Source organism: Heloderma suspectum, chromosome 3 (genome assembly GCF_057233095.1).
Source record: "Heloderma suspectum isolate Gila_16-S chromosome 3, 16-S_ref, whole genome shotgun sequence".
NCBI classification, from domain to species: Eukaryota; Metazoa; Chordata; class Lepidosauria; order Squamata; family Helodermatidae; genus Heloderma; species Heloderma suspectum.
Window position 1 is genome coordinate 101622865 of NC_139460.1, and position 24558 is coordinate 101647422.

General features: G+C 40.9%; 1 protein-coding gene across 1 annotated transcript in view; it reads right to left on the bottom strand.

Annotated features, from left to right (window-relative positions):
• IL1RAPL1 (interleukin 1 receptor accessory protein like 1) overlaps window positions 1-24558 on the bottom strand; it is a 589910-nt gene that overhangs the window by 27202 nt on the left and 538150 nt on the right. The window contains exon 8 of the mRNA XM_084845510.1: window positions 13165-13308. Within this exon, the coding sequence (XP_084701636.1) occupies window positions 13165-13308 (144 nt within the window). The remainder of the gene's footprint in view (window positions 1-13164; window positions 13309-24558) is intronic.

Here is a 24558-nt window from a genome sequence, read left to right on the forward strand (position 1 = left end):
AATCCCTTAAATCTATTCCTCACCTCCAATGCATATTCATAAGGGAAATGATTGAGGTCATACCTGAATAGTTTAGTGGTTTTCCCTACGTTCTTCAATTGAAGCCGAAATTTTGCAACAAGAAGCTCATGATCTGAGCCAGTCAGCTCCAGGTCTTTTTGTTACTGACTGTATAGAGCTTCTCCATCTTTGTCTGCAAAGTACATAATCAATCTGATTTCGATATTGACCATCTGGTGATGTCCATGTGTAGAGTCGCCTCTTTTGCTGTTGGAAAAGAGTGTTTGCTATGATCAGCGTGTTCTCTTGACAAAACTCTATTAGCCTTTGTCCTGCTTCATTTTGTACACCAAGGCCATGTTTGCCTGTTATCCCGGTGATTTCTTGACTTCCTACTTTAGCATTCCAATCCCCTATGATGAAGAGGACATCTTTTTTTGGTGTTAGTTCTAGAAGGTGTTGTAGGTCTTCATAGAACCGATCAAGCTCAGCTTCTTCGGTCTCAGTGGTTGGGGCATAGACTTGAATTACTGTGATGGTGAATGGTTTGCCTTCGATTTGTACTGAGATCATTCTATCATTTTTGAGATTGTACCGCAGGACTGCTTTTCCCACCCTTTTATTGACTATGAGTGCTACTCCATTTCTTCTAGGGGATTCTTGCCCACAGTAGTAGATATAATGGTCACCTGAATTAAATTCGCCCATGCTTGTCCATTTTAGTTCGCTGATTCCCAAGATGTCGATGTTCAATCTTGCCATCTCATGTTTGACCACCTCCACCTTACCTTGATTCATTGATCTGACATTCCAGGTTCCTAAACAATATTGTTCTTTACAGCATCAGACTTTCTTTTCACCACCAGACACATCCACAGCTGAGTGTCCTTTCGGCTTTGGCCCAGCCGCTTCACTCTTTCTGGCGCTACTTGGAAATTCCCTCTGCTCTTCCCCAGTAGTATATTGGACACCTTCCGACCTGAGGGGCTCATCTTCCGGCATCATCTCTTTTAGCCTTGTGATACGTTCCATGGGGTTTTCTTGGCAAGAGTACTGGAGTGGGTTGCCATTTCCTTCTCCAGTGGACCACATTTTGTCAGAACTCTCCGCCATGACCTGTCCGTCTTGGGTGGCCTGCATGGCATAGCTTATGGCTTTACTGAGTTACGCAATCCCCTTCGCCACAACAAGGCAGTGATCCATGAAGGGGTTGTTTTTGATTATGATTCTGTAATTACTGGAGATAATACAGTCTTGTATTATAGGAGAGGTAGGCAACATGCATCCTATGGGACACCTATTGCCCCTCTGGCCTTTTCTGTACCCTCCCACTGCCCTGCTGAGCCACCAACATTTGGCATTGTGTGTGTGCGTGTGTGTGTGTGTGTAAAACCTCCTTTTAAGTGCAGACATGTGTGGTTTGCCACCAAAATTCAGCAGTATGCCAGCAGTAAAAAGAGACTATTTTAAAGCAAAATTGCCCCTTTTTTCCTGCTGCCTCCGCAGTGCCCGTCAAATTTTGGTGTCAATCTATCAGCTTCTGCTTCTAAAAATAAGCTTCCCCGCTTTCTGCTGCTGATGCACTGCTGAATTTTGAAAGCACATTTGGCAATGTGGTGGAAGCAGAGGTTCGGGGTGGGAATAGTAAGGTGGCATTTTAAAAAAAACAAACTGCACAATTTTAGTGGGAGTCAAGAGTAGGGCTGTGCACTGCTTCGGCCCGAAACCCGAGCTCTGAATCGAAGCAGGGCACTTTAGGCTGCTCTGGACTGCCTCTGAGGAGATGTGGAAAGGGCACGAAGTGGCCCAAAGCAAAGTGTGTCATTCCAAAACACTTTGATGTGCTTCAGAGCAATCTGGATGCCCAGCCACCACGCTGCTGCCACTGCCACACCTCCCAGCCCCAGCTCCTTACCTGGGTGTTCTGGACACACACTGCAGCTGTCTTGTGGTTGCAGGGAATGGGAGGAGCTATTTTAAAAATGGTGACTCCCTGTATTTCCAGAAATGCAGGGAGTCGCCATTTTTAAAATGGCTCCCCACCTCCAGAACAGTAAGACGGCTGCCAGTGCATGGACAGAGAGCGTAGGAGCTGGCAGTGGCAGCAGCTTCCCTGGCGGTGGCAGCAGTTCCCCTGGTGCTGCTCCCCCAGCAATGGCAGCAACGGCTCTCCTGGTAGGGATGGGTGGATTACTTACTCCGTTCCGGTCCAGGGCATCCGCACTGGGGGGGAGGTGATCTGTCCCTCCCCCCAGAATCCTCCCCGGCTGGCTCCACTCTGTGGCAATTCTGCAGAGCCGCCGGCCAGGGCCGCCCACAGCCGGACTTCCATCCACTGCCGGGCTGTGGCCGCAAATGGCATCCGGCGTAGCGGGTGCCATTTGTGTCGCTGCGTTAGCCGTGATAGGCTACTTATATATTTGCATAGCCTATCACGATAAAGAGCAGAGACGCAAATGGCGCCCGCTACGCTGTTTTGCATCCCTGCTCTTTGCCGTGATAGGCTACGTAAATACTTACGTAGCCTATCACAGCTAAAGTAGGGAGGCAAATGGCGGCTGCAGACCAGGGCAGCCATTCATGGCTGCAGACTGGGGCAGTTGACAGACTGGACCGGCTGACACCAGGTAGGGTCCATCCTGGGAAAGTTTCCAGGGTGGTGGTGGGGAGTGCTCCGTTCCACCACGGACTCCCTATCTCCTGGCAGCAGCGGTGGCAGCAGCAGCTCCCCTGAAAGTGCTGGCGGCAGCCTCCCCCTCATGGAACAAGGTAAGGAGCTGGGGGCTGGGCAGCGTGTTGGGAGATTTAGATGTCCGAATCCTGCTATGGCTTTGTAGGCAGAAGCGAGGTGAGCCCCCACCCAAATCAGTCCGAGCCAAATCAGTCCTGCCTCAGAAGCCCCAAAGTGGCCTTTGAGTCAGATCGTGGGGTCCATGCACAGCCCTAGTCTAAAGCTAGCTAACTAGTGGCCTTCTATTCCAAGCAATGAAGAGACAGAAACTTTGTAGGCTATACATTCCTCTAAAGGAAAGACCTATTGCAAAGGTGGTTTTGTGGAGATTTATGTATGGAAGATAATTTACTCAATCTTAATAAACTTCAAGAGTTCTTTCAGAATGGTAATTTACCTGTGATAAGTGAAGATCAGATTAAGTGGTTACTGTGGGATATAACATGATGATATGTGCCATTCAATCTATGCCAACTGGGAAAGAACCAAACCAGAAGGTTTCCTGATAGAATGGTGTTGGACTTTTAGGAGCAAATTAATCCCCATTTTACATTCCACAGAAAAAAAACATTTACGTCTCAAGAGCTTCCATTAACAATGTATGAAGCTAGTACAGCAAACCATCTGGAAGCACCTTGGAAACAATGCAGTGATTACTCGAAGCCAACATGGATTTGTCAAAAACAAGTCCTGCCAGATGAATCTGATCTCATTTTTTGATCAAGTCACCTCCCTTGTGGACCATGGGAATGCTGTAGACATCATATACCTCGACTTCAGCAAAGCTTTCGACAAAGTGCCCCATGAGATCCTGATGAGCAAATTAGCTCAAAGTGGGCTAGATGAAACAACGATCCGGTGGAGTTGGAACTACAGATTCTGTAGTTGGCTACAGAATTGGACTCAAAGAGTGCTTATCAATGGGACCTTCTCAAACTGGGGAGAGGTAACGAGTGGGGTACTGCAGGGCTCAGTCCTGGCCCCAGTGCTCTTCAACATTTTTATTAATGACTTGGAGGAGGAGGTGCAGTGAATGCGTATCAAATTTGCAGATGACACCAAACTGGGTGGGATAGCTAACACTTTGGAAGACAGAAACAAAATTCAAAGTGATCTGGATAGACTGGAGCGCTGGGCAGAAAACAACAGAATAACATTTAATAGGGATAAATGCCAAGTTCTGCACCTAGGAAAAAGAAACCAAATGCACAGTTACAAGATGGGGGATACGTGGCTCAACAACACGACAAGCGAGGAGGATCTTGGAATTGTTGTCGATCACAAGCTGAATATGAGCCAACAATGCGATGTGACTGCAAAAAAGGCCAGTGCTATTTTGGGCTGCATTAATAGAAGCATAGCTTCCAAATCCCGGGAAGTACTAGTTCCCCTCTACTCAGCACTGGTTAGGCCTTATCTGGAGTATTGTGTCCAGTTCTGGGCACCACACTTGAAGAAGGATGCAGACAAACTGGAGAGGGTTCAGAGGAGGGCAACAAAGATGATCAGGGGACTGGAAACAAAGCCCTATGAAGAGAGACTGAAAGAACTGGGCATGTTTAGCCTTGAGAAGAGAAGACTGAGGGGAGATATGATAGCGCTCTTCAAGTACTTGAAAGTTTGTCACAGACAGGAAGGCCAGGATCTCTTCTCCATCATCCCAGAGTGCAGGACACGGAATAATGGGCTCAAGTTACAGGAAGCCAGATTCCGGCTAAACATCAGGAAAAACTTCCTGACTGTTAGAGCAATACGACAATGGAACCAATGATCTAGGGAGGTGGTGGGCTCTCCCACACTGGAGGCGTTCAAGACGAGGCTGGACAGCCATCTGTCAGGGATGCTCTGACTTGGATTCCTGCATTGAGCAGGGGGTTGGACTCGATGGCCTTGTAGGCCCCTTCCAACCCTACTATTCTATGATTCTATGATTTCTGATTTACTGAATTTGGGAAGGAACTAAAAGAATGCAATTTTACACTTACACAAAACCACAGGGAAAAGCTGTAGTGAGGTTTGAGTGATGTCACCAATATGTGGTTGACAGTACCCAGCTCTTTCTCTCCTTTGCATCAGATCTCAGGGAAGCTGTGGAGGGACTGAACCATTGCCTGAAGACAGTGATATATTGAATGGGCTATAACAAAGTGGAATTTTCATCCATGTAACTGAGGGACTCAGATTATGGGAAAGCAGGGTAAAATATCTGAATTCCTGTATAATGATAGACACATTTCTGTTAAAATTATAGATTCAAATGTTGTGAACAAATTTTGGCAACTATATTAAGAAACATACCTAGATGGATCCATCCAGAACAGATTCAATTTATAAATAAATGAAATGGTTCTGATCAAATTAGGTTTTAGATTATTCTCAACATCTCAGCAACCTAAACACATAATATCACTGGATACAGACAAAATATTCAATAAAAAAATTGGGGGATGTATTGTCCACAATACAGCAACAACAATTCTCTGCTTAGACAATCAAGATTAAACGAAGCACCTATGTTCAAAGTAGATCATGAATTGTAGGTTTTCTAAATATTTTCATCTTAGAAAATACCATGGATGTCCATATCTTTGTATTGATTCATATAGTGCTAGAACCTTCATCTGGAAAAATCAGGCCTGATTTAGACATAATTGGAGTGAAAATTATAGGAAAGAAATATGAAGTGTAATTATATGCTGATTATATTTGATTGATTTTTTCCCTAATCCATTTTCTTCAATTTCTAAACTGTTAGATCTAATAAAGAAATTCTTGCCTCTATCAAGATTCTTAATAAATTGGAACAAGTCAGTAATCATGTCTATCAACTGTAAGGAGATAGAACCTGTTCTACAAGGCTGACTGTTCCAGGTGAATTTTAAATTTTATTAAATACTTAAGGTTAATTATGACAGTCAATCTGTCAAAAATAATTACTTCTAAAATGAATTCTTTGCTAAAGGATATTAAATCAGATTTAAGTAAATGGCAACAAATAATAATAAAATGCAGTTTTCATTTTGGGGCCTGATAAACATAATAGTAATAAATCTTGCATACGCTGTAGTCTGTGTGGTCTACCTGTAATACAGAGCTGCTTGGGGGAAGGGGTGGTAACTGGGTCAATTTGCTCTTGGCCCTCATGAAGCAAGGCCCCGCTATGTCAGCTCCTGTGAGTACCACTGGGGGCTACCCAGGCCTTGCCACATTGCACAACATAATTATTTGTATTTTGTTTAAAGTAAGCTCTCTCTGACTAGATGTCCTTGCTGCCAGGATCAAGGGAGAAGAGCCTGCTTATTCCCAGGACAAGGAGAACCCTCATTCTAGAATTCATGCATGTGCTTCTCCAGCTTACAGGGGCTGTGCCAGGGCTACCCCAGACCCTATAAACATACCAGGCTCTAATAATCCAAGACAGCAGTTTTGAAATGCATCAGATATTTAGGGGAAAAATTAAAAATAAAACATGCAGTTGTATGTAGCAAACTGCAGATAGCCACCCAGTCTGAAGGGTTTGGTTCTCCAAGCCCTTAGTTACAGCATCTTGCTTTTTTTTATTCTTAGAATATATGTGTTGGGTTAGCCTGGAGTCAGAGACAGCTCCTAGATGGGTCAAATATCAAACAGTACAGTTCCATTACTGGCCTAATAGCATTAATGTATCAACATCTTATGGGGAAAAGTAATGTCTCCATTGCTGCTAAACATGGCTGGTGAATAACAGCACAAAGTTTTCCACAATTACTCATGTGTTTTTTCCAATCTGTTCTTATGTATAGAAACAAACAAAGAAGTAATGCTGAAAGAATGTGGCAATCGGGGCATATGCACTTTGGATTCTTGATGAGAAAAATCTTATCTTATGTACAATTGGCTCAGAAATATCATTTAAACCAAGACGTCAATTGCACCACGTGTTTACATCATTTGTTATATCCAGTCATTAGGATGGTACACATTTTAGATTCTATTACAATGTTAAGCAGAAAGTGCTGAAAAGTTATTGATAACTATCTCTAGCACACTGAAAGAAACCTGGGAAATAGATGCCAGTTCAACAATCAAAATGAATCAACAGCGGGAAAAGTTTGAAGATCTATTGCAAAGTCATCTCTAGAAATTAGAATTCAACTGTTCCAGATCTACATAGAGTATATAGGACCTCTACGAAGCTCTAGTACAGGATAGTAAATGTGGGTTTTGCACTGTTTGCAATGCTTCACTAACTCATAGGCTATGGGACCACTACATCTTAATATGATACTTAGGTTGCAATCCTAAACACACTTGCTAGGGTATTAGCCCCATTGAACACAGTGGGACATGCTCAGAATTGTGCTGTTAGTTCATTTTAAGCAACTCATCTTTGGACTATTTCCTATAGTTTGCATCTAGAAGATGCAGAACTGTGATGGCTAAATTGTGGCTTTCTAGTGGCTGAAAAACTACCGTAGAAACATTGCAAAACTAGTGTCCCTTGAATATGTGTGTGTGTGTGTGTATGTGTGTGTGTGTGTGTGTGTGTATATATATATATATATATACACACACACACACACACACACATACATACACACACACACACACATATATGGTTTTAGGGGCAAACTACACATGATTTTTAATAGGTAGCCTGAAGCTACATTTCTTCTGTTCAAAAATCATCAACAAAACTAACTAGAGGTGCAGGTAATCTTCCAGCATGCAGAGAGGTTTATCCCTTCTTTTGTTCGCTGTGCCCCCCCCCAACTCCCCTGCCCCCGGTTAGGAATATCAGGGGAAAAAAATCTGATTGGTGCCAAATTTATATAGCAGTAAGCCATTTTCCTTACATCTGAAAAAGAATTTTGTTTTCAAAGATGTTTTGAAATATTCACTTCAAAACAAACAATTCTTTCTAACTAAGAAACAAGGTATTAATAACAATATATGAAAACACATGTTTTTCTTTGAGTCACATACAATGCTGCATATTTTTGGTACAAAAGCAGTTTATAAATTAAGTGATTAACTAAAGAATAAACTATGGACTTTGCTACCATGTAGTGATGGCTACAAAGTTGGATGGCTTTAAAAGGGGATTAATCATGGAAGATAAGGCTATCAATGGTTACTAGTCATGATGTCTATATGCTCCCTCCAGTATCAGTGGCACTACACCTCTGAAGACTAGTTGCTGGGGAACATGAGATGGAGGGTACAGTTGCACTGATTTTGGAGTTGCGGGCTACCTCTTGAAGCATCTGGTTGGCCACTGTGTGAACAGAATGCTGGACTAGATAGGCCTTTGGTCTGATCTACCAAAATCAGTACACAAACTTTCAGTAATTCAGAGTTACTCAATAACAAGCAGAGCCTGCAGCAAAATGTTGCAGTATATCCTCATCTCTAGCTTTTCATATCAGGCATGTTCCTCTTCAGGTTCTAGGCAGTGAATCACGTTCTCTAGGGCTCAAGGGGTCATTCCACTCCTCCCTCTCCCCCTTCAATTTTCCATTTTTTTTCCCCAGTTGACATTCAACATTCCAAGGCTCTGGTGAGCAGTGAGCAAGCTCAGCCTTTATTGGGCTTAGGTTTGGGGGTGGTTGTGGTGGTGGTGATGGTTTTCTGAAGTTCCAGGGTGGTTTTGGTGATCTTTTTTGGATTGTTTCTACTGCTGCAAACTTTGGGGTTTTCCTGAGCATCCTGATACCCCAGTCCTTTTTTTCTTACTGTGGCTCTGTTTTTGGCTCCATTTCTGTTAGCACTGAGGCACTGAGTTCTCTAGTAGAGGGAGTGATGTTATGATCTCAGTTAGTGATTATGCAGCAGCTGGTGCTACAAATTCAATATTTATGTGTAGCTAGAACAGAGGGTATAAAAATAACCACTGCAAATATTAAATAGATACATTTGGAGCATGGGAGGAAATCCAGGTTGTAAGGTGAATTTGTTTAGATTTTTAGACGGAAATTCCCAAAAGTTCAGGTTGAAAATCCATTAAGATAAAAAACAAAATCCACATACACATGAGAAATAATAACATTCCTTTTCAGCTTAACCCCATTTGCACAAGGCAGCCCAAAGAGCAAAATCTTACAATACTTCCCAAAGGGTCTCAGGACTGCCCAGCTAGTTGGATTTATGAGATAGATAGATAGATAGATAGATATAAAAATTGTGCCAGACGGATGATATATATGGATGATATATATATTCAGGCCTGAACCTGGATGCCCCAGTTTTGGCAGTGGCCAGAAGTGCACTTCCACAGCTGAGGCTAGTGCATCAACTGCGCCCATTCCTAGAGATATCTGGTTTGGCCATGGGCATGCATGACTTAGTTGGATTCTGTTTTGACTACTGTAACACATGCTATGTGGTGCTGCCTTCTTCAGCTGATCCAGAATGCTGTGACCAGGCTGTGAAACGCAGCTGGTTACAGAGAACATGTGACTCCCTTGTTACATCAGCTTCACTGACTACCGGTCTGTTTCCAGGAACAATTCAAAGTGCTGGTTATGACCGCTAAAGCCCTACATGGCTAGAGAACAGACTACCTGAAAGACTGCATTCTCCCATACAGGTCTTCCCAGGTTTTGAGATTTTGTGGGGAGGCCCTTCTCTCAGTCCCAGCACCATTGGTGGTGTATCTAGTGGGTACAAGATAGAGGGCCTTCTTAAGGGCTGCTCCCAGTCTCTGGAACACCCAGTGAGAGAGGCTAGCTTCGCCCCTCTCTATTTTCCTTCCACTGGCAGGCAATGTGTTGCAATTCAGGCAGGCCTTTGGCATGTAAGCTGGTAAGATGAAGAGGTTTTTAATTATTTGGACATGGTCTATTTCTTTTATTGTTGTGTTTTTATGGATCTTTTGTATGTTATGTTTTAATTAAGATTTTTTAACATGTATTTTATTATTGTTAGTCACCTTGAGTAACATTTTTGGTGGAAGGGTGGGGTATAAATTAATTAAATCAATAATAAATTAGAAGTTGTGACAGATGTTGTTAGTAAGGTGGCACTTTAGCCACAGCGTCTCAACCCATGAAAGGTTTTATAGGCTAAACATAGCACCTGGAATTCTGAAATTCTGCTCTGAGGCAATATAAACCCAGAGTAGATTTTGGACCACAGATTTATAGTTGCTATTGTTATTCTTGTTATTATTATTCACTTACAAAGCACCTACCATTTTCTAAATGCTGCATAGATAGTAAAAGATGCAGACTATCCTTGGACACAGGCTCACAATCAAACAGACATGATACAAAAAGAAAAAGTAACAGGGCGGGGAGAGGGAAAGCAAGTATTCAGTCACTGACAGGCAAGCTCCTGCATGCTGTACCATGTTTACCAGTGATGGGGAACCTCCAGCCCATGGGCTAAATTTAGCCTGCCAGTCCTCCTCATCTGGCCCGCAAGGCCTCGGGCAAGAACCTTCCTGAAGCTCCACCAACTCAGGAAAGGGAGAGGGAGAGAGTGATAGAGAATGGCTCCAACTGAGCCCTTGTCTCAGGACCATTCCTCAAGGCCGCAGCTCAGAAGGCTTCACTCCCCCCTTGTCTTCCCCAACTGGAGAAGATGAAGGGGAGGGAAGCCAGCTCTGGACTAAGCCTGTGTCTCAAAAAGCAGCTCCTTAAGGGAGTGGTGCAGGGTTTTGCCTGCCCCCTGCCTTCCTCAGTCCAGGAAGGCGAGGAACAGGTGAAACCAATTCAGGACTTTGCTCCACCCTCGCTTTTCCTGTACCTGTCCAGGGCGGCCCTGCATAGATGAATCTAGTTTAATGGTGACTATTGAATCACCTCTGTTTAATGAATGCTGATTCATTCATGGTTACCTTTCTTTTAACCTCCAGTGCAGATTGCTGTTAATTTAAACAGGCTGCATTTTGAAGCATTACAATTGAAGAACTACAAGTTCAGTCAGCACACATCCCTTTTTAAACTGAGAAGTTTTGAACAAAGGGCAGTTTATTAACACTAAGAAGAAATAATCAAGGAAATAATTCTCAAAATTCCGGAGAAATAAATTTTTTTTATGGAACCTAATCACGTTAAACAACGTATAAACTAAAATTCACTTCAGGTTTTTTTTTTTCTCCATGTGGGAAGTGCCTTTAGAGAGGACACTCCCTTGCTTATGAGGAAGTGAGGCTGAGTTTTCAGTGTTAATAAGAAATAAATACCGAGGATGTTTTGTGTGGCCATTTCTAATCCTAAAGTCACAATGATGCATTTCTATCTTTCATTTTTGGATAGAGAACATTTATTCTGAATGTTCCTCTATGTGGTAAGACCTAAAATTTACCATGTTCTGAAGATCCACCAAAAGATGTTCAAGAACATGGTACATTTTGAATCTTAAGGCTGAATCTACACATAGCAGTTATACTGCTATCATACCATTATCATAACTATTGCTGACCATTGATGTCATGTGTACCAATTGTTATGATAACGGTATGATAACGATATAACTGCTATGTGTAGATTCAGCCTTATACATTTAAGCATGTAATCCTATGCATGTTTAGACAGAAAGAAGTCATACAACTCCCAGCATTCCCCAGCCAACCATGCTGGCTGTGGAATGTTGGGAGCTGTAAGGCTTTTTTTCTGTCTAAACATGCATAGAATTGTGCCCTAAATATTTTTCTAAGATTTCAATCCCACCTAGCTGCCTACATGCAGACTCTTATGGTATACCACATATGCTCAGATGTAGCTTTGCTTGCTATTTCCTTTATAGGCCATTGCTCATTTTAATTGGCTTTTCTCTTCAACAGTGGGAATACTGCAAAGAAAAGAGGAAGTGCACAGAGTTCTCTTCCATATGCTCACACTCTTCTTTGTATCCCAGGTATAGATCTTTCAGTTTGTCAAATAGCAAATGTATCAGCCAAAGACTCACAGGCTGCCTAGAACAACAATTTTGATGCATTACTTAAAGTAAACCAAGAGAAGCAATAGAGGGATTTAAAAATCAGAATAAAAATTAGGACCTTCAGAAAGAAAAAAGAAGAAGCATGTCCCTTAGAAAGCAGAAGGTGTATGGAGAAGCAGCCAAGTCATATATAGCACTTAATTGGAAGTCTCCCAAGCAACCATCTAAACAGCCATTTATTATAGTAGAGATGCTGGGACTAAGACAAAAGTATTGAAACATCGAGTCCCCTGGACTGCAAGGAGGTCAAATCAGTCAATCCTAAAGGAAATCAACCCTGAGTGCTCATTGGAAGGACAGATACTGAAGCTGAAGCTCAAATATTTTGGCCACCTAATGCAAAGAGAAAACTCTCTGGAAAAGACCCTGATGCTGGGAAAGACTGAAGGCAAAAAAGGAGAAGGGGACGGCAGAGGATGAGATGGCTAGATAGTATCACCGATGCAATGAATATGAACTTGAGCACACTCTGGGAGAGAGCGCAGGACAGGAAGGCCTGGCGTGCTATGGTCCATGGGGTCACAAAGAGTCAGACACGACTGAACGACTGAACAACAACAACAAAGGTATGTATATATTTTCTGGCTGTGATTTAGCTACATGATTTACACATCCAAACTCTCTCAGCAGTTGGTGAGCTTCCCCTTAGGCTGCTTTACTCTAATTGTCCTGCAAGCTTATATATCCAGCAGCTTTGATTTGGGCAGAGATTTGGCTCCCTTCAGTTAGAGCCTGTGTACATAATGTCATACCGAAGTATTTGAGGAAACAGAAAGGTATCTCAGACAGCCACCTATTAGAACTGTGCTACAGTATGTTACAAAATGGCAAAGAATTGGGTTACCAGATATCATAAATTACTCTGGCTCTATTTTGTTCTAGCATACCTTTCAGGTCCTCCCCTGAAAGGTATTAAACTGGTAGTATTAAATGTCAAAACTGGATTTTTGATCAAGGCATCCAATTTGATAGGCAAATAATTTAAAATTCATTTTTTCCAGAAAGTACAGGGAATATAAAAATGATCAAAATAGAGCCTCTTACCTGGCTACTATTACTTTCCTCAAGCTCAGACAGGCCTTCAACAGCTATTCATTTCCAAACCAAGCCAACTGCCATGATCAATGCCAGACAGCACCAGATCCTGTTGGCACTGCAAATTTGTATTTGTGGAGCTTCTGAGTTGGAAGACCTTCCACACACTTCTGTATATGCTGAAGTTGAATAGAATATTTAGCTATTATGCTGTTCATAATTTTTAAGTTTTAATTTTCAGTTTTTATCTATTGAATTTTTAGGCCTTTGTGTTTCTTTAAAGGTATGTTCTGTTGCTTGGAAAATTGCAATGGCCATAGGTCATAAGCCATAAATGCTTCCTTTTCCTCTTAGTTAGTGATCTTTCTATGTTGTTATGTGTGTTCTGCCTTTTTGCTGCCTGTATTTTTAAACTTCATTTCAAAATAAAATTCCATGTTAAAAAAAGTATATGGAGATGCTTGCTTGCTTACCTCCGTCTAGTTCTTCAGCACCAAAATGATTCCTGTAGAATAGCATAATCTCAATCTTGTAGCACTTGTAGATAGTCACTAAACAAACAAGTAGCAGCAGAATAGCACCAAGCCCGCCAGCAAGCTCAACTGTATACATCAGCTCTGCAAAGAATTATAAAACGTAATAACCACCACATTCTGAACTAAAAGCAGCCATTTCTTATCATGTCTTGGAGGAAGAAAGCCCTGTAAACAGTTCTCAAATACATGATAGATTTTCTGTTTGTAGAAAGAACATGTGCTTTACTAGTTTGCTGGCACAGGTATAACATCATTTCTCCTGGAAACAATAACCGTTGTTATCTTTTTGTTGAGCACAACAGGCATATGACATACACTACAGTCTACAGAGGAGCTGCATTCCTCTAGGAGTGGGTTGGTTTTTTTGTCAGACATGTAGATGAAGCTAAATATATGCATTTTTCTTTTGCAAAACTTAAATATGTGAAGACAAATTATTCCATGACTCCCAGTTTCTCATGGTTCAGTTGTGTTTTAATGCCTCACACCATTCCCCGTTGATACACAATTCATCTTTGCTCCTCGGCTCTCCATAAACAGGTTTGTGCTTTTCCTTCGAGATGTTGCAAATTATCCCAATTTGTCATTTCTGACATTCAAAGTTGGAACGTGACCACTTTCTTGTGCTATGCTGTACGGTGGGAGATTACATGATGGATTGATATCACTGTCATGTAGCTTAGTTGCTAGGCATGAAAAAGGCTTGGCAAATGCAGAGGTATCTGTCTGTCTGTCAACATTTATCTCCTTGGTAATATCACTTATCAGATAATAACTGTAAGTGTTAAAGTTGACCATTACTCTCACGGTTGCAAAGCACTTGCACACGTAATGACAGAGGAGTGACCATTTTGAGTCAATTGTACTATTATTCTTGCTGTTGTTAAGACAGGAAATGAAAGATGGTAAAATGAAAAGATATACTACTAAATGTCACAAGGGTGTTGTATTGTTTCATAAAGTGCATTAAAATTAGAGATGAAGAATCATCTGTCATCCTAAAAAAACATACAAAACACATTACCAGCAGTAATATTTCTATCATGCAGCTTTTTAAAAATGGTTGTGGCTGGAGTTAAAAACTAATAAAAAATCAAGAGAGAGAGAGAGAGAGAGACAGTTGACAGATGGAAAGAGAATGCAAAATAAAACTACTATGCCCTATTAACTGACTAGTGAATTTTTTTGAAGTCTGTCTTTAAGATACTGGATGGCAATTCTGACTCCATCTACTTGCGTCCAATGTCATTGACTGTAAACCTGTACTTTAGTTATGTAGATCTGAAGCAGGAGTGGGCAATTTAGGTTGGTCCAGGGGCCATTTTGGGCCCCAGACACCTTCTTTCCGCAGTCCACACCTTCCCCTTCCACAGTGCCGAAAAAATAATAAAAATAAAATGAAAAATGGCATACAGAGCAGCTTCGGAGTGTGAAAAGGGTTAAAATGAGCTTGTTTTCATGCTAAAAGTACCAAACGTTTCAAAATGGCTGCTCCAGATGCATTTTTGCCTAAAAAAAGTTTGCTTGTTTACAACTGGGGGCGGGGTTACGAGGGCAGGGGCTGTAGAAGGGTGCCGCTGGTTCCACATGCTGCTCATGGCCTGCACATTGCCTGCCCTGATTGAAGGCCTGGCACACTGAAGCTGGGACCTCTCAGGGACGGGGAGGCATCCTGTGAGAAGGGGGGTGCAACTAGGCTTGTGCCTTTGAAGCACTCCTATGGAAGCATTTGGCGGACACCAATAAGAGTGAACTGAATGTAAATCCCGTTGAGTTAGGCGTGGCTTATCAAAGCTTATGCGTACACGTGCTTACAGCCACTGATGGCAATAACACTACTCACAAGTTATTAGTTTTTTGTTTACTTTCTTGAGTAGGTTGCCTCTGGATTATCAAGAGGGTGCTAGTCCATGAAAACGTATGCCATACTAATTTCTTAGTTTTTAAGGTCTGATTGTGAGGTGGTTGTTGCAAACCTGATCTCATCTGATCTCAGAAGCTAAGCAGGGTCAGCCCTGGTTAGTTCTCGGATGGGAGACTGCCTGGGAATCAGGCTTCCTGCACTGAGTAGGGGGTTGGATTCTATGGTCGTGCAGGCCCCTTCCAACCCTATGATTCTATGAACTGTATCTATGAACAAGACATGTGGTTGGATCCAGACTTAGTCAAACTTTGAGCATACCCATTGAAATAAATGGATTTAAGTTAGTTGTGACTAACTTACATCCCATAGATTTCAGTGGGTCTACTCAAAGTTTGACTAAGTCTGGATCTAACCCATTTTGGGGTTTTTTGCTGCAACAGTCTAGCATAGGTACCCCTTTGAAACCTTTATCCCTGTTGCGATTTAGCAATTTTGTTTAAAATGTGCTTCTATAACTGTACAATATCATATATTTCAATTAAAGAAATATGAACCTAGAGGGAAAAAACACATAAGCAATAACAGTTACTTTCACTACCTAGGTATGTTTATACTTTTATTATTGCGACGCATGCAACTGCTATAAATGCTTCAGTATTTTCAAAAAGACAATAAAATGTAATTAAATATTATTTTTGTTTTTCAAGGGATTTATTTTTCACACTGTTCTTTTCAGAACTGTAATGTAACCCTCTTTATATTCTACAGTTTTAAGATCAGGAGTGTTGGTTCCACATACTTGGTATATTTCTTATCTATGGGGAAAATATGTTTGCTTCCATCAAATAAATAAACCCACAACAGTTTCATTAGAATAGTAATAAAATGGCTTAGGAAATAAATGGAAATGGAAATTATGCAGCACTGGCTTACCATAGTCCTGTTTATCATTTTCTGCACATGTGATGCAGCTGTTCAGTGGTAACCAGAAGATGGGAATTTAATGTGCTAGGTTGCTGGGTGCGAAATACACCATTTATGTGCCTGCTGTAATGATGATGCATTGAGGCAAGGGAAAAATAGTAGCATAGAAAAACTAGCCAAGAATTATTATAAGATTAAACAGAAAAGATTTCATGGAGTTTTTCTTCAACAATTATTGTGCATGTTGCTGAATGGATGTTCTGCTAAAGACATTTCATTTGGGACCATAGGATGTCTCATTTGAAGGATGTTTTTGTGCAATTTTCACTGTCAGAACTATAAAAATCCCTGCAGCACATATACTTTCTTGCTTCAATTCTGAGAAAAGTACAGTTAAGTCCCACTGAAATCAATGGGATGTACACTTGCCTTTCTCTAGATTGCACCCCACCCCTTCTCACAGACTGATTCTGACTTGGCCAGCAATCTGCAGAAACTGAGAGTGTGTCCCAGTATCCTCTGTGACATTACAGCAGCCTTCCTCAACCTGGTGGCCTCCAGATACTTTGGACTACAACTCCTGTAATTCCTGACCATTAGCAATGCTGGCTATGACTGAAGTCTGAAATATCTGGAGGACACCAGATTGGGGAAGGCTGCCTTACAAGGCGTGGTGGGGAACCATTCTGTGACTCTGCTGGCACGCCAACCATTCTAGAAGCCATGTAAGATCCCATACTCCTTCACAATATTAGCATGGCAAGTAACCAGCACAACATCCAGTTCTTGGGACAGATTCCCATTAATCCAATACAGGAACACCCCCATCCCCACATGGTGGTCCCATGACTATACAGAACATAACAACAGAGTGTCGCCAGATAACAGCACCTTCTCAGTAGCTGCACCCACCCTCTGGAACACTCTCCCATGTGTTTGAGAGGCAGAAACTGTGGCAAGCTTCAAACACCTCATAAAAACACATTTCTTCATTCAGGCTTTCCCTGACTTGTAATTGATTATGACACAGCTCTGTTTTTACTGCTTTTGTTGTAATGTTCTTAAGGTATTTATTATTTTATACTGTTTTTATATTGATTTTTCTATTGTATCGCATGAGTTTTTATGCAAACCGCTTGGAAATCCTGGGATGTCAAGTGGTAGAGAAGTAGCTCAAAAATAAATGAATAAATAAATCAACATAAGCCAAAGCAGCAAGACACATAGCTAATATTGACAGTGAACTTTTACTTTATGTCACATTTTGGATAAATGTTAGAGTGCTGTTTCTACTGCAAGGGTTATACTTTCAAACACAGTGCTTTTACTACTCATGTTTGCTGGGGTGGGAGGTGTTTTGTTTTTTGTTTAAGGGAGTTCATTTCAGCACAATCTCACTTTAGATGGGGGGAGGGGAAGAAACAAAAGTACAAGTCATTTCAGATCTGTTTAGCCTTTGTGTAATGCTTAAAATTACAGACTTAGCCCTGTTTAAGGGCTGAGACTGAGCTCTGAAAAAACTGCAGAGGAAAATTACCAGGTATTTCCAAGAAGAAATGGAATTCTGTTCATGAATGAATGCCAAAGAGTTACTTTTGAGGGCAAAACCATCAGATTTATTATGCACTTGTCATTCCTTAGAGCTTTTCTACAGAAGGCATTAATTGAGCACTTGTCATTCCCTACTCATGGTTATTTAAGAGTTCTTCAGATGATGTCATGACCCTCCAGTTTTGCTTCTGTTTTTAAACAGCACTTTCGGTGAGGTGTTTTTAGAGCAAGGAGAATGCAGTATTATTTGTCAAACTGAAAGAAAATGCTTTTTCCACTTGTGTAATTGCACTGTTTCACTATAGCACCGTGTCACCTAGAGGTTATGTAGTGGAAAAGCAGGAAAGGAAATGTCCTGCGTGTAGTGCTCAGTGTGTTGCGTGTGTTGCAATTCTGCAACAAAACCAAAAGCAGATGGAGTGGATTAACAGTGTGTAGAAAAGCTCTGAGTTACAGGTAATTAACAATAGTACTTCAGTAGTACAAGCGTGGATCAGCTCTAAAGGCAAAGCCTATTGATTACTACTGCAGCTGCAGATTTTTAAATAAAATAAAATGAACTGCTTCAATTTGAAACAAGACTTGTTACAAGCATTTTGACCAATGGCTACACTAGTTTTCTAATTAGGATATTCTGACCAAGAAACCCAGTGAAAGAAACAGCTAATTAAAATAAAGTACTGGCATTCTCTAGACATATTGAATGATATCATGGGTAATAAATGCATTCATTTTCCAGTAATCCTACCACAATTATCAGATGCACTTCTGGGATGTATCTTTGATGTGCACCTGGTTTTAATTTTTGATAAACGTCCTCAGCAATGTCACAGAAGTAATTTACTTCTCTGTGAAAGTGCAGTTAATGATAAGTAAATAAATGGAAGAGTGCTCCCAGAAACTTACACCACCACTTATTTAGTTTTTGAGAAGTTTTAACTTAATGGCCTGGGGTGATATACCCTACTTTATCATATGCACAGGTGCTTTTCTTTTAAACACTATTTTGCTTTTTTTAAAAACAGGGTAAACATACCCAAATGTAGGATTCTCAGTTGCACCCTTTTTGCATGTGATCTGATTCTGAATCTTTCAAATACTTATTACTGTATCTTCTCTAGTCATTTTGCTTTTGATAGTCAAGTAATTTACAAATAAAGAAACACCTCTATGCTGCACTCCAATTATAGTGGCAGTTAATTAGTAAATTACACCAAACTATGATTTATAATTAATGATTTATAATTAAAAATATACCTTGGTTCCTAGGGTGCAATCCTATGCATGCTTAGACAGAAAACAGTCCTACAACTCCAAGCATAGCTGGCTGGGGAATGCTGGGAGTTGCAGGACTTTCTCTCTCTCTAAACATGCATAGGATTGCACCTGTAACTTATTTAAAGTGATCCTGAATCAGAACTTGAGATGGTTCTGTCTGTGCCTCTTTGGAGTAGCAAACCATATATATAAAAGCCACTTCTCAGCATTCCATCTCATTCTGCCATGCCAAGAAACAGAATTCATGGCAGGATGATGCAGAAGGGAGTTCTCATAAGACCAAAAGAAGAGCCACGCTGGATCAGACCAAGGGTCCATCTAGTGCAGCATTCTGTTCACACAGTAGCCAGCCAGCTGTTGACCAGGAAACCACAAGCAGGACACGAGTGCAATAGCACCCTCCCGCCCATGTTTCCCAGCAACTGGTGTGGATAGGCTCACTGCCTCTGGTACTAGACGAAGCACACAGCCATCGGGACTAGTAGCCATTGATAGCCTACTCCTCCATGAATTTGCCTAACCACCTTTTAAAGCCATCCAAATTGGTGGCCAATCACTACATCCTGTGGAAGTGAATTCCATAGTTTAACTGTGCGCTGTGTGAAGAAATACTTCCTTTTATCTGTCCTGAATCTCCCACCAATCAGCTTCATGGGATGACCTTGGGTTCTAGTATTATGAGAGAGGGAGAGAAAAAATGTCCCCCTACCCCCATTCTCCACACCATGCATAATTTTGTACACCTCTGTCTTGTCTCCCCTTACCCTCCTTTTTTCCAAGCTAATAATCCCAGCTGTTGTAACCTTCCCTCATAGGGAAAATGCTCCAGCAACCTTGATCATTTTAGTTGCCCCTTTCTCTGTTTTGGTTTCATTATTGTCAGCTCTTCTTTTGATTACCCCCAACAAAATGTTATTTTGTGCAGCCACCTTGGTCTCGATCACAGTTCCCTGAAGCCTTCAAAATCAGCCTTTGGGAGCTTCTGTACAGGTCTATCTAAATAATGATTAGTGTCCAGGATATGGACTAAAAGACGATAAGCACTTCTTTGATTTTCTTGCAATTTGCTCAGCATCTTCAGCAAACAGGCAAATTTTGACTTGAAAATGGAAACTTAGAATTAGTAATCTAGAAACACACATTAGCTTTACTCACCAATGACTTCTATGAATACAATGGCAGAGGTGGGGAGAACAAGTATGGGAATGGGTTTCAAGAAGTGATGGGAACTCTTCCTCCCTCCTCGATTCCTGCCTGTCAAACATGAGGGTCTTTAGTTGACAACCACCTCCATTTTGTACAGCACTATGGCCTCTCTGTTACTGAGTCACTGCTTCAGGTGCTGCAAGTGTGGAATGGTGGCCGGATGTGCTAGTGGATAATTTCAAAGCCATTTCACTTGCCTTGAAATTGGTTGTTTTGATTCATGGATTTTTCAGCAAAATGGCTCTGAGCTCCTGGCTGAGCATTTGCTGCTGCCTCCCTGGACCAGCATCTCTATCCAGGATTCAGATGGAACAGAAACAAAGGATCGGTAGCAATTTTCTACTTCTTTTTCAATACTTTCTGTCCCTCAACCTCTTTCACTGCCTTTCTTATTTTTATTGCAAACTTCCCCTCTTGTCTCCTTTCTTACAAGCTGCTTCTCTTTCTTCCTCCGTTTTTGGGAAGCCTTCAGCAGTTAACAATTCAATTGCTTTTATGTTAAACTGAATAAAATTCTAGTTCTAGAACAGTTCCGATCTCATCTCCATTGTTTTTTTTGGTATCTTATGTGAGCACTCTGCTATCCTGACTACATGATTCCTGTTAGTCACATTCTGCTCTCTTGTCTTTTAGTCAAGAATGTACTATTTCTGAATCAGCTTTATTGGAAAGATAGCAGCCTGTCCTTCAGAACAGACACAGAGCTGCAGTGGGAAACAGTTCCTCAGTCCTACATCTGAGTTAAATTACCCAAGTCATTCATGTTCCTACAGGGATAATCCCTTGAACATTGGAGAAGTAGTCTGCAGATGTATTTACAGAAAGTTGTCCTGGGCAAGCATGGTAACAGATATCAGACAGCATATTGAATATCTGCAGGAGGGAAAAAAAACATTTTAACAGAGGGGACAGATTGTTCCTTTAGTCACTCATGTTATTTTAGCAGTACAGTGTTAAATAGCCTTCCAAAAAAAAGAAAAGAAAAAAAAGGCAATGGTTGAAGTCACAATGTGCCATTCTATACAATCCTATTTTAAAATCTGAAATATTAGAAACATTTTTTTAGTTGGATTAAAAAAAGACAAGATTATCTTGCAAAACCCCAAGGTGCTTTATTCAAAACACCCAAGGTTTAAAAGGCTTCTCATGCCATACTTCTTGGGAGTGGGACGGAATCATAAGAACATAAGAAGAGCCCTGCTGGGTCAGACCAAAGGCTTATCTAGTCCAACATTCTGTTTCTCATAGTGGCCAAACAGTTGGCCATGGGAAGCCCACCAGAAGACTATGAGGGCAAGAGCCCTCTCTCACTCTTGTTCTCCAGCAACTGGTATGCTGCTTCTGATGTTGGAGCAGTATATAGCCATCATGATTCATAGCTGTTGATAACCTCACCCTTCATTAATTTGTCTAAGCCCCCTTAAAAGCTGGTCTAAGATGGTGGCCATCACTACATCCTGAGGAAACAAAATTAACTATGTTCTGGATGAAAAAGTACTTCCTTTTGTTCTCCCATCACTCAGCTTAATTAAATGATCCCCCACCTTAGTTTGATGAGAGAAGAGAAAAACTTCTCTTTATCCCCTTTCTCTGCACTGTACATAATTTTATACACCTCTATCTTACACTCCTTTATTCACTTGTTTTCTGAATTAAATAACTCCTAATGTTGTAACATTTCCTTGCAGGGGAGTTGCTGTAGCAACCTGATCATTTTGGTTATCCTTTTCTGCACCTTTTCTAGCTCTACAATATTTTTTTAAGATGCAGTGACCAGAATGGTACACAATATTCCAGGTATTCTAATCAGAGATTAAAATTGCAATCACATACTGTACGTGTCTAACCAGAAGGAAGTTCCATTGAGTTCAATGGAGCTTGCTCCCAAGTAACATGTTGATGAATCAGTTAAGCAATTTGGCAAAAAAGTTGGGGTGGACATATCATGAAACCACTTTCCCTCATATTATCGGGACAGGTTTTTTGTTGGTGAATCACTATTTCTCTACAGCTCTAGTTGCTATAGTGAAAGGATTTGTTAATATACCTTCCCATCCTCAAAGTAGCTTGCTGTTGCAACCAGTCATCACAGTATAATAATGTATTTTCTATTATCAGTTCTCATTTAGAAAATGGAATAGGAAGAATTAGAGGAACTTGCAAAATGATTATTAAAAATAGAAATGGTTTTATGCATTAGCAAACATCGTAGTCCAAAATCTGAAGACAATAGAGTGCTGTAGGTGCTTGGAGGCAGTTTTGGGAGGGCTGGCTGAGGTCAAACAAACTGAAGCTTATTCCAGACAGAGAAAAGTACTTTGAGTAGGGAAATCTACTGATCTGGATAGAGGGATTCAATGGGTATAGGATGGGGTTGCACTCCCCTATAAGAACCAAGTTCATAGCTTGGGGTTCTTCTGGAATCAGCACTGATTGTGAAAGCACAGGTGGCAGCAGTAACCAGGAGAAATTGTTATAAACTTTGGTTGGTACATCAGCTGCAACCCTATCTAGGGAAAGTGGATCTAGCTTTGGTTATGAACATCTTAATAGTGTCCCCTACCCCATAGAATTCTCTCCCAAGAGAGATACAGCTGGCCCCATTTATGGCCATGTTTAAGAGGGTTTTGAAAACTCATCTGTTCTCTATGGATTTTAATTGAAAACTTTTATATTATCTGTCTCATCAGACAAATATTTTGAAAACAATTTTATTGAAACTGGTTTTATTCAAAAATTGCTTATATTTGATATAATTTTACTAATATGTTTGTATTGTTTTTATGCTGTATGCCACCTTGGAAAAACTATGGGTTTGAAAGGCAGCTAAGAAATGGATTAAATAGAATAAATACATTCTTCTATACTGATGTCATTAGGAAATATTAATATATGTTGATGCATGAAGCGTGTTACCACTAAAGCCACTGTGGTGTAGTGGTGAGAGTACTGGACTGGGACTCAGGAGATCCGGGTTCTAGTCCCTACTCGGCCATGAAGCTCACTGGGTGACCTTGGGTCAGTCACTAACGCACAGTCTAACCTACTTCACAGGGATGTTGTGTGAATAAAATGGAGAGGAGGAGAACCATATAAGCTGCCTTGGGTTCCTTGCAAGAGGAATACAAGGTGGGATACAAATGTAATAATAAATACATACAAATAAATCATATGTCTGCACTGTAATAAAACTCATATCTATTACAGAATTGTGCAACGTTGGGCAGTATCCTATTCAACGCTAATGTTAATGTAAGTTATGTTGTGCTACTACAAGTGACCTCTAGCACAAGGCCAATAGCATTTGCTGGTGCAATGCCAAACCCATCACAGCAGCAAATGCTATTGACATTATGCTAGAGGTTGTTTATGCTAGTGCAATCTAACGTAACATTAGTGCTAGTGTCAAATAGGATACTGCCCATTGTAGCACAAAGAACTGCAATCTCTAGATCTGCAATTTGTTTGCAGAGAATATGAACAGAATTGCTGGCTTTTGCCCACTCAAGTCTTGTTCCTCACAATCACCTTGACCTTGTGAAATATAGGCCATAATTGATTTTTAAAGACTGACAAACCTCATGAGATCAGCAATTTAAGCTGGCTGCAGCTTCTGAACTCACAAAACTATTTTAATGTTTTACTATTTCTGATGTTCTAGGTTTTTTTTAATTGTGCTAAGGTTTTATTGTTTTAAATTGTTTTACTTTCTTGTACACTGCATTCATGGCTTTTTAGCAAATAAGGCACTCTATAAATGCAATAAATAAAATAAATAAATACAGTCCAATATTTTCATTCTAGTGATAGTACATTTAAAGATTAGCTAACAATTTTGTCAATGGTTCACAAGTACCAAACACTCAAGCCATCTTCAGGTTTGAATTCATGTAACTGCAGTACAATGGAGTGAGAGGATGTCACCAGCAGGCACAGCCCTGGTATCCCACTTCATGTGGCTGTAATCACATGAGTTCATACTACGGGGTTTTCTGGGAAGCAAAATTTACTATCCTTATAAAACTGAAAAGCTGAAAAACTGAATAATGAGAACCCCACTTATTTGTCTAGAGCACGAGTCCCCTATCTTTTGGGACCCATCGACAAACTTGGAATTTTGAGAGAGTTTCATGGCATGCCACCCAGAGAGAGGATAAAGAAAATCACCCCCATACAGAGGGGGAAAAATGTGCATGCACGTGCACACACAGACACAGACCCAAAGACCGGGAAGAAAACACACACACACATACGCACATTCTTGGGGGAGACTGAGGTCCAAAAAAAGAAAGAAAAACTACAGACACAGAGGAAGAAGAAGAAAACACACACTACACTTTCCTTTACTATCCTTCCCCCTCAAGGTCACTCTACTCTTCCCCCTCCCCCTGCCCAGTTTCTCCCTTTCTGTCTTTTTAAACATTTTTACAGAGTGGTTCCCTCCTGGTCACTCTACTTTCTGCTTGGCTGCTCATCTTATCCTGAAAAAAGTACATAGAATTGAAAGA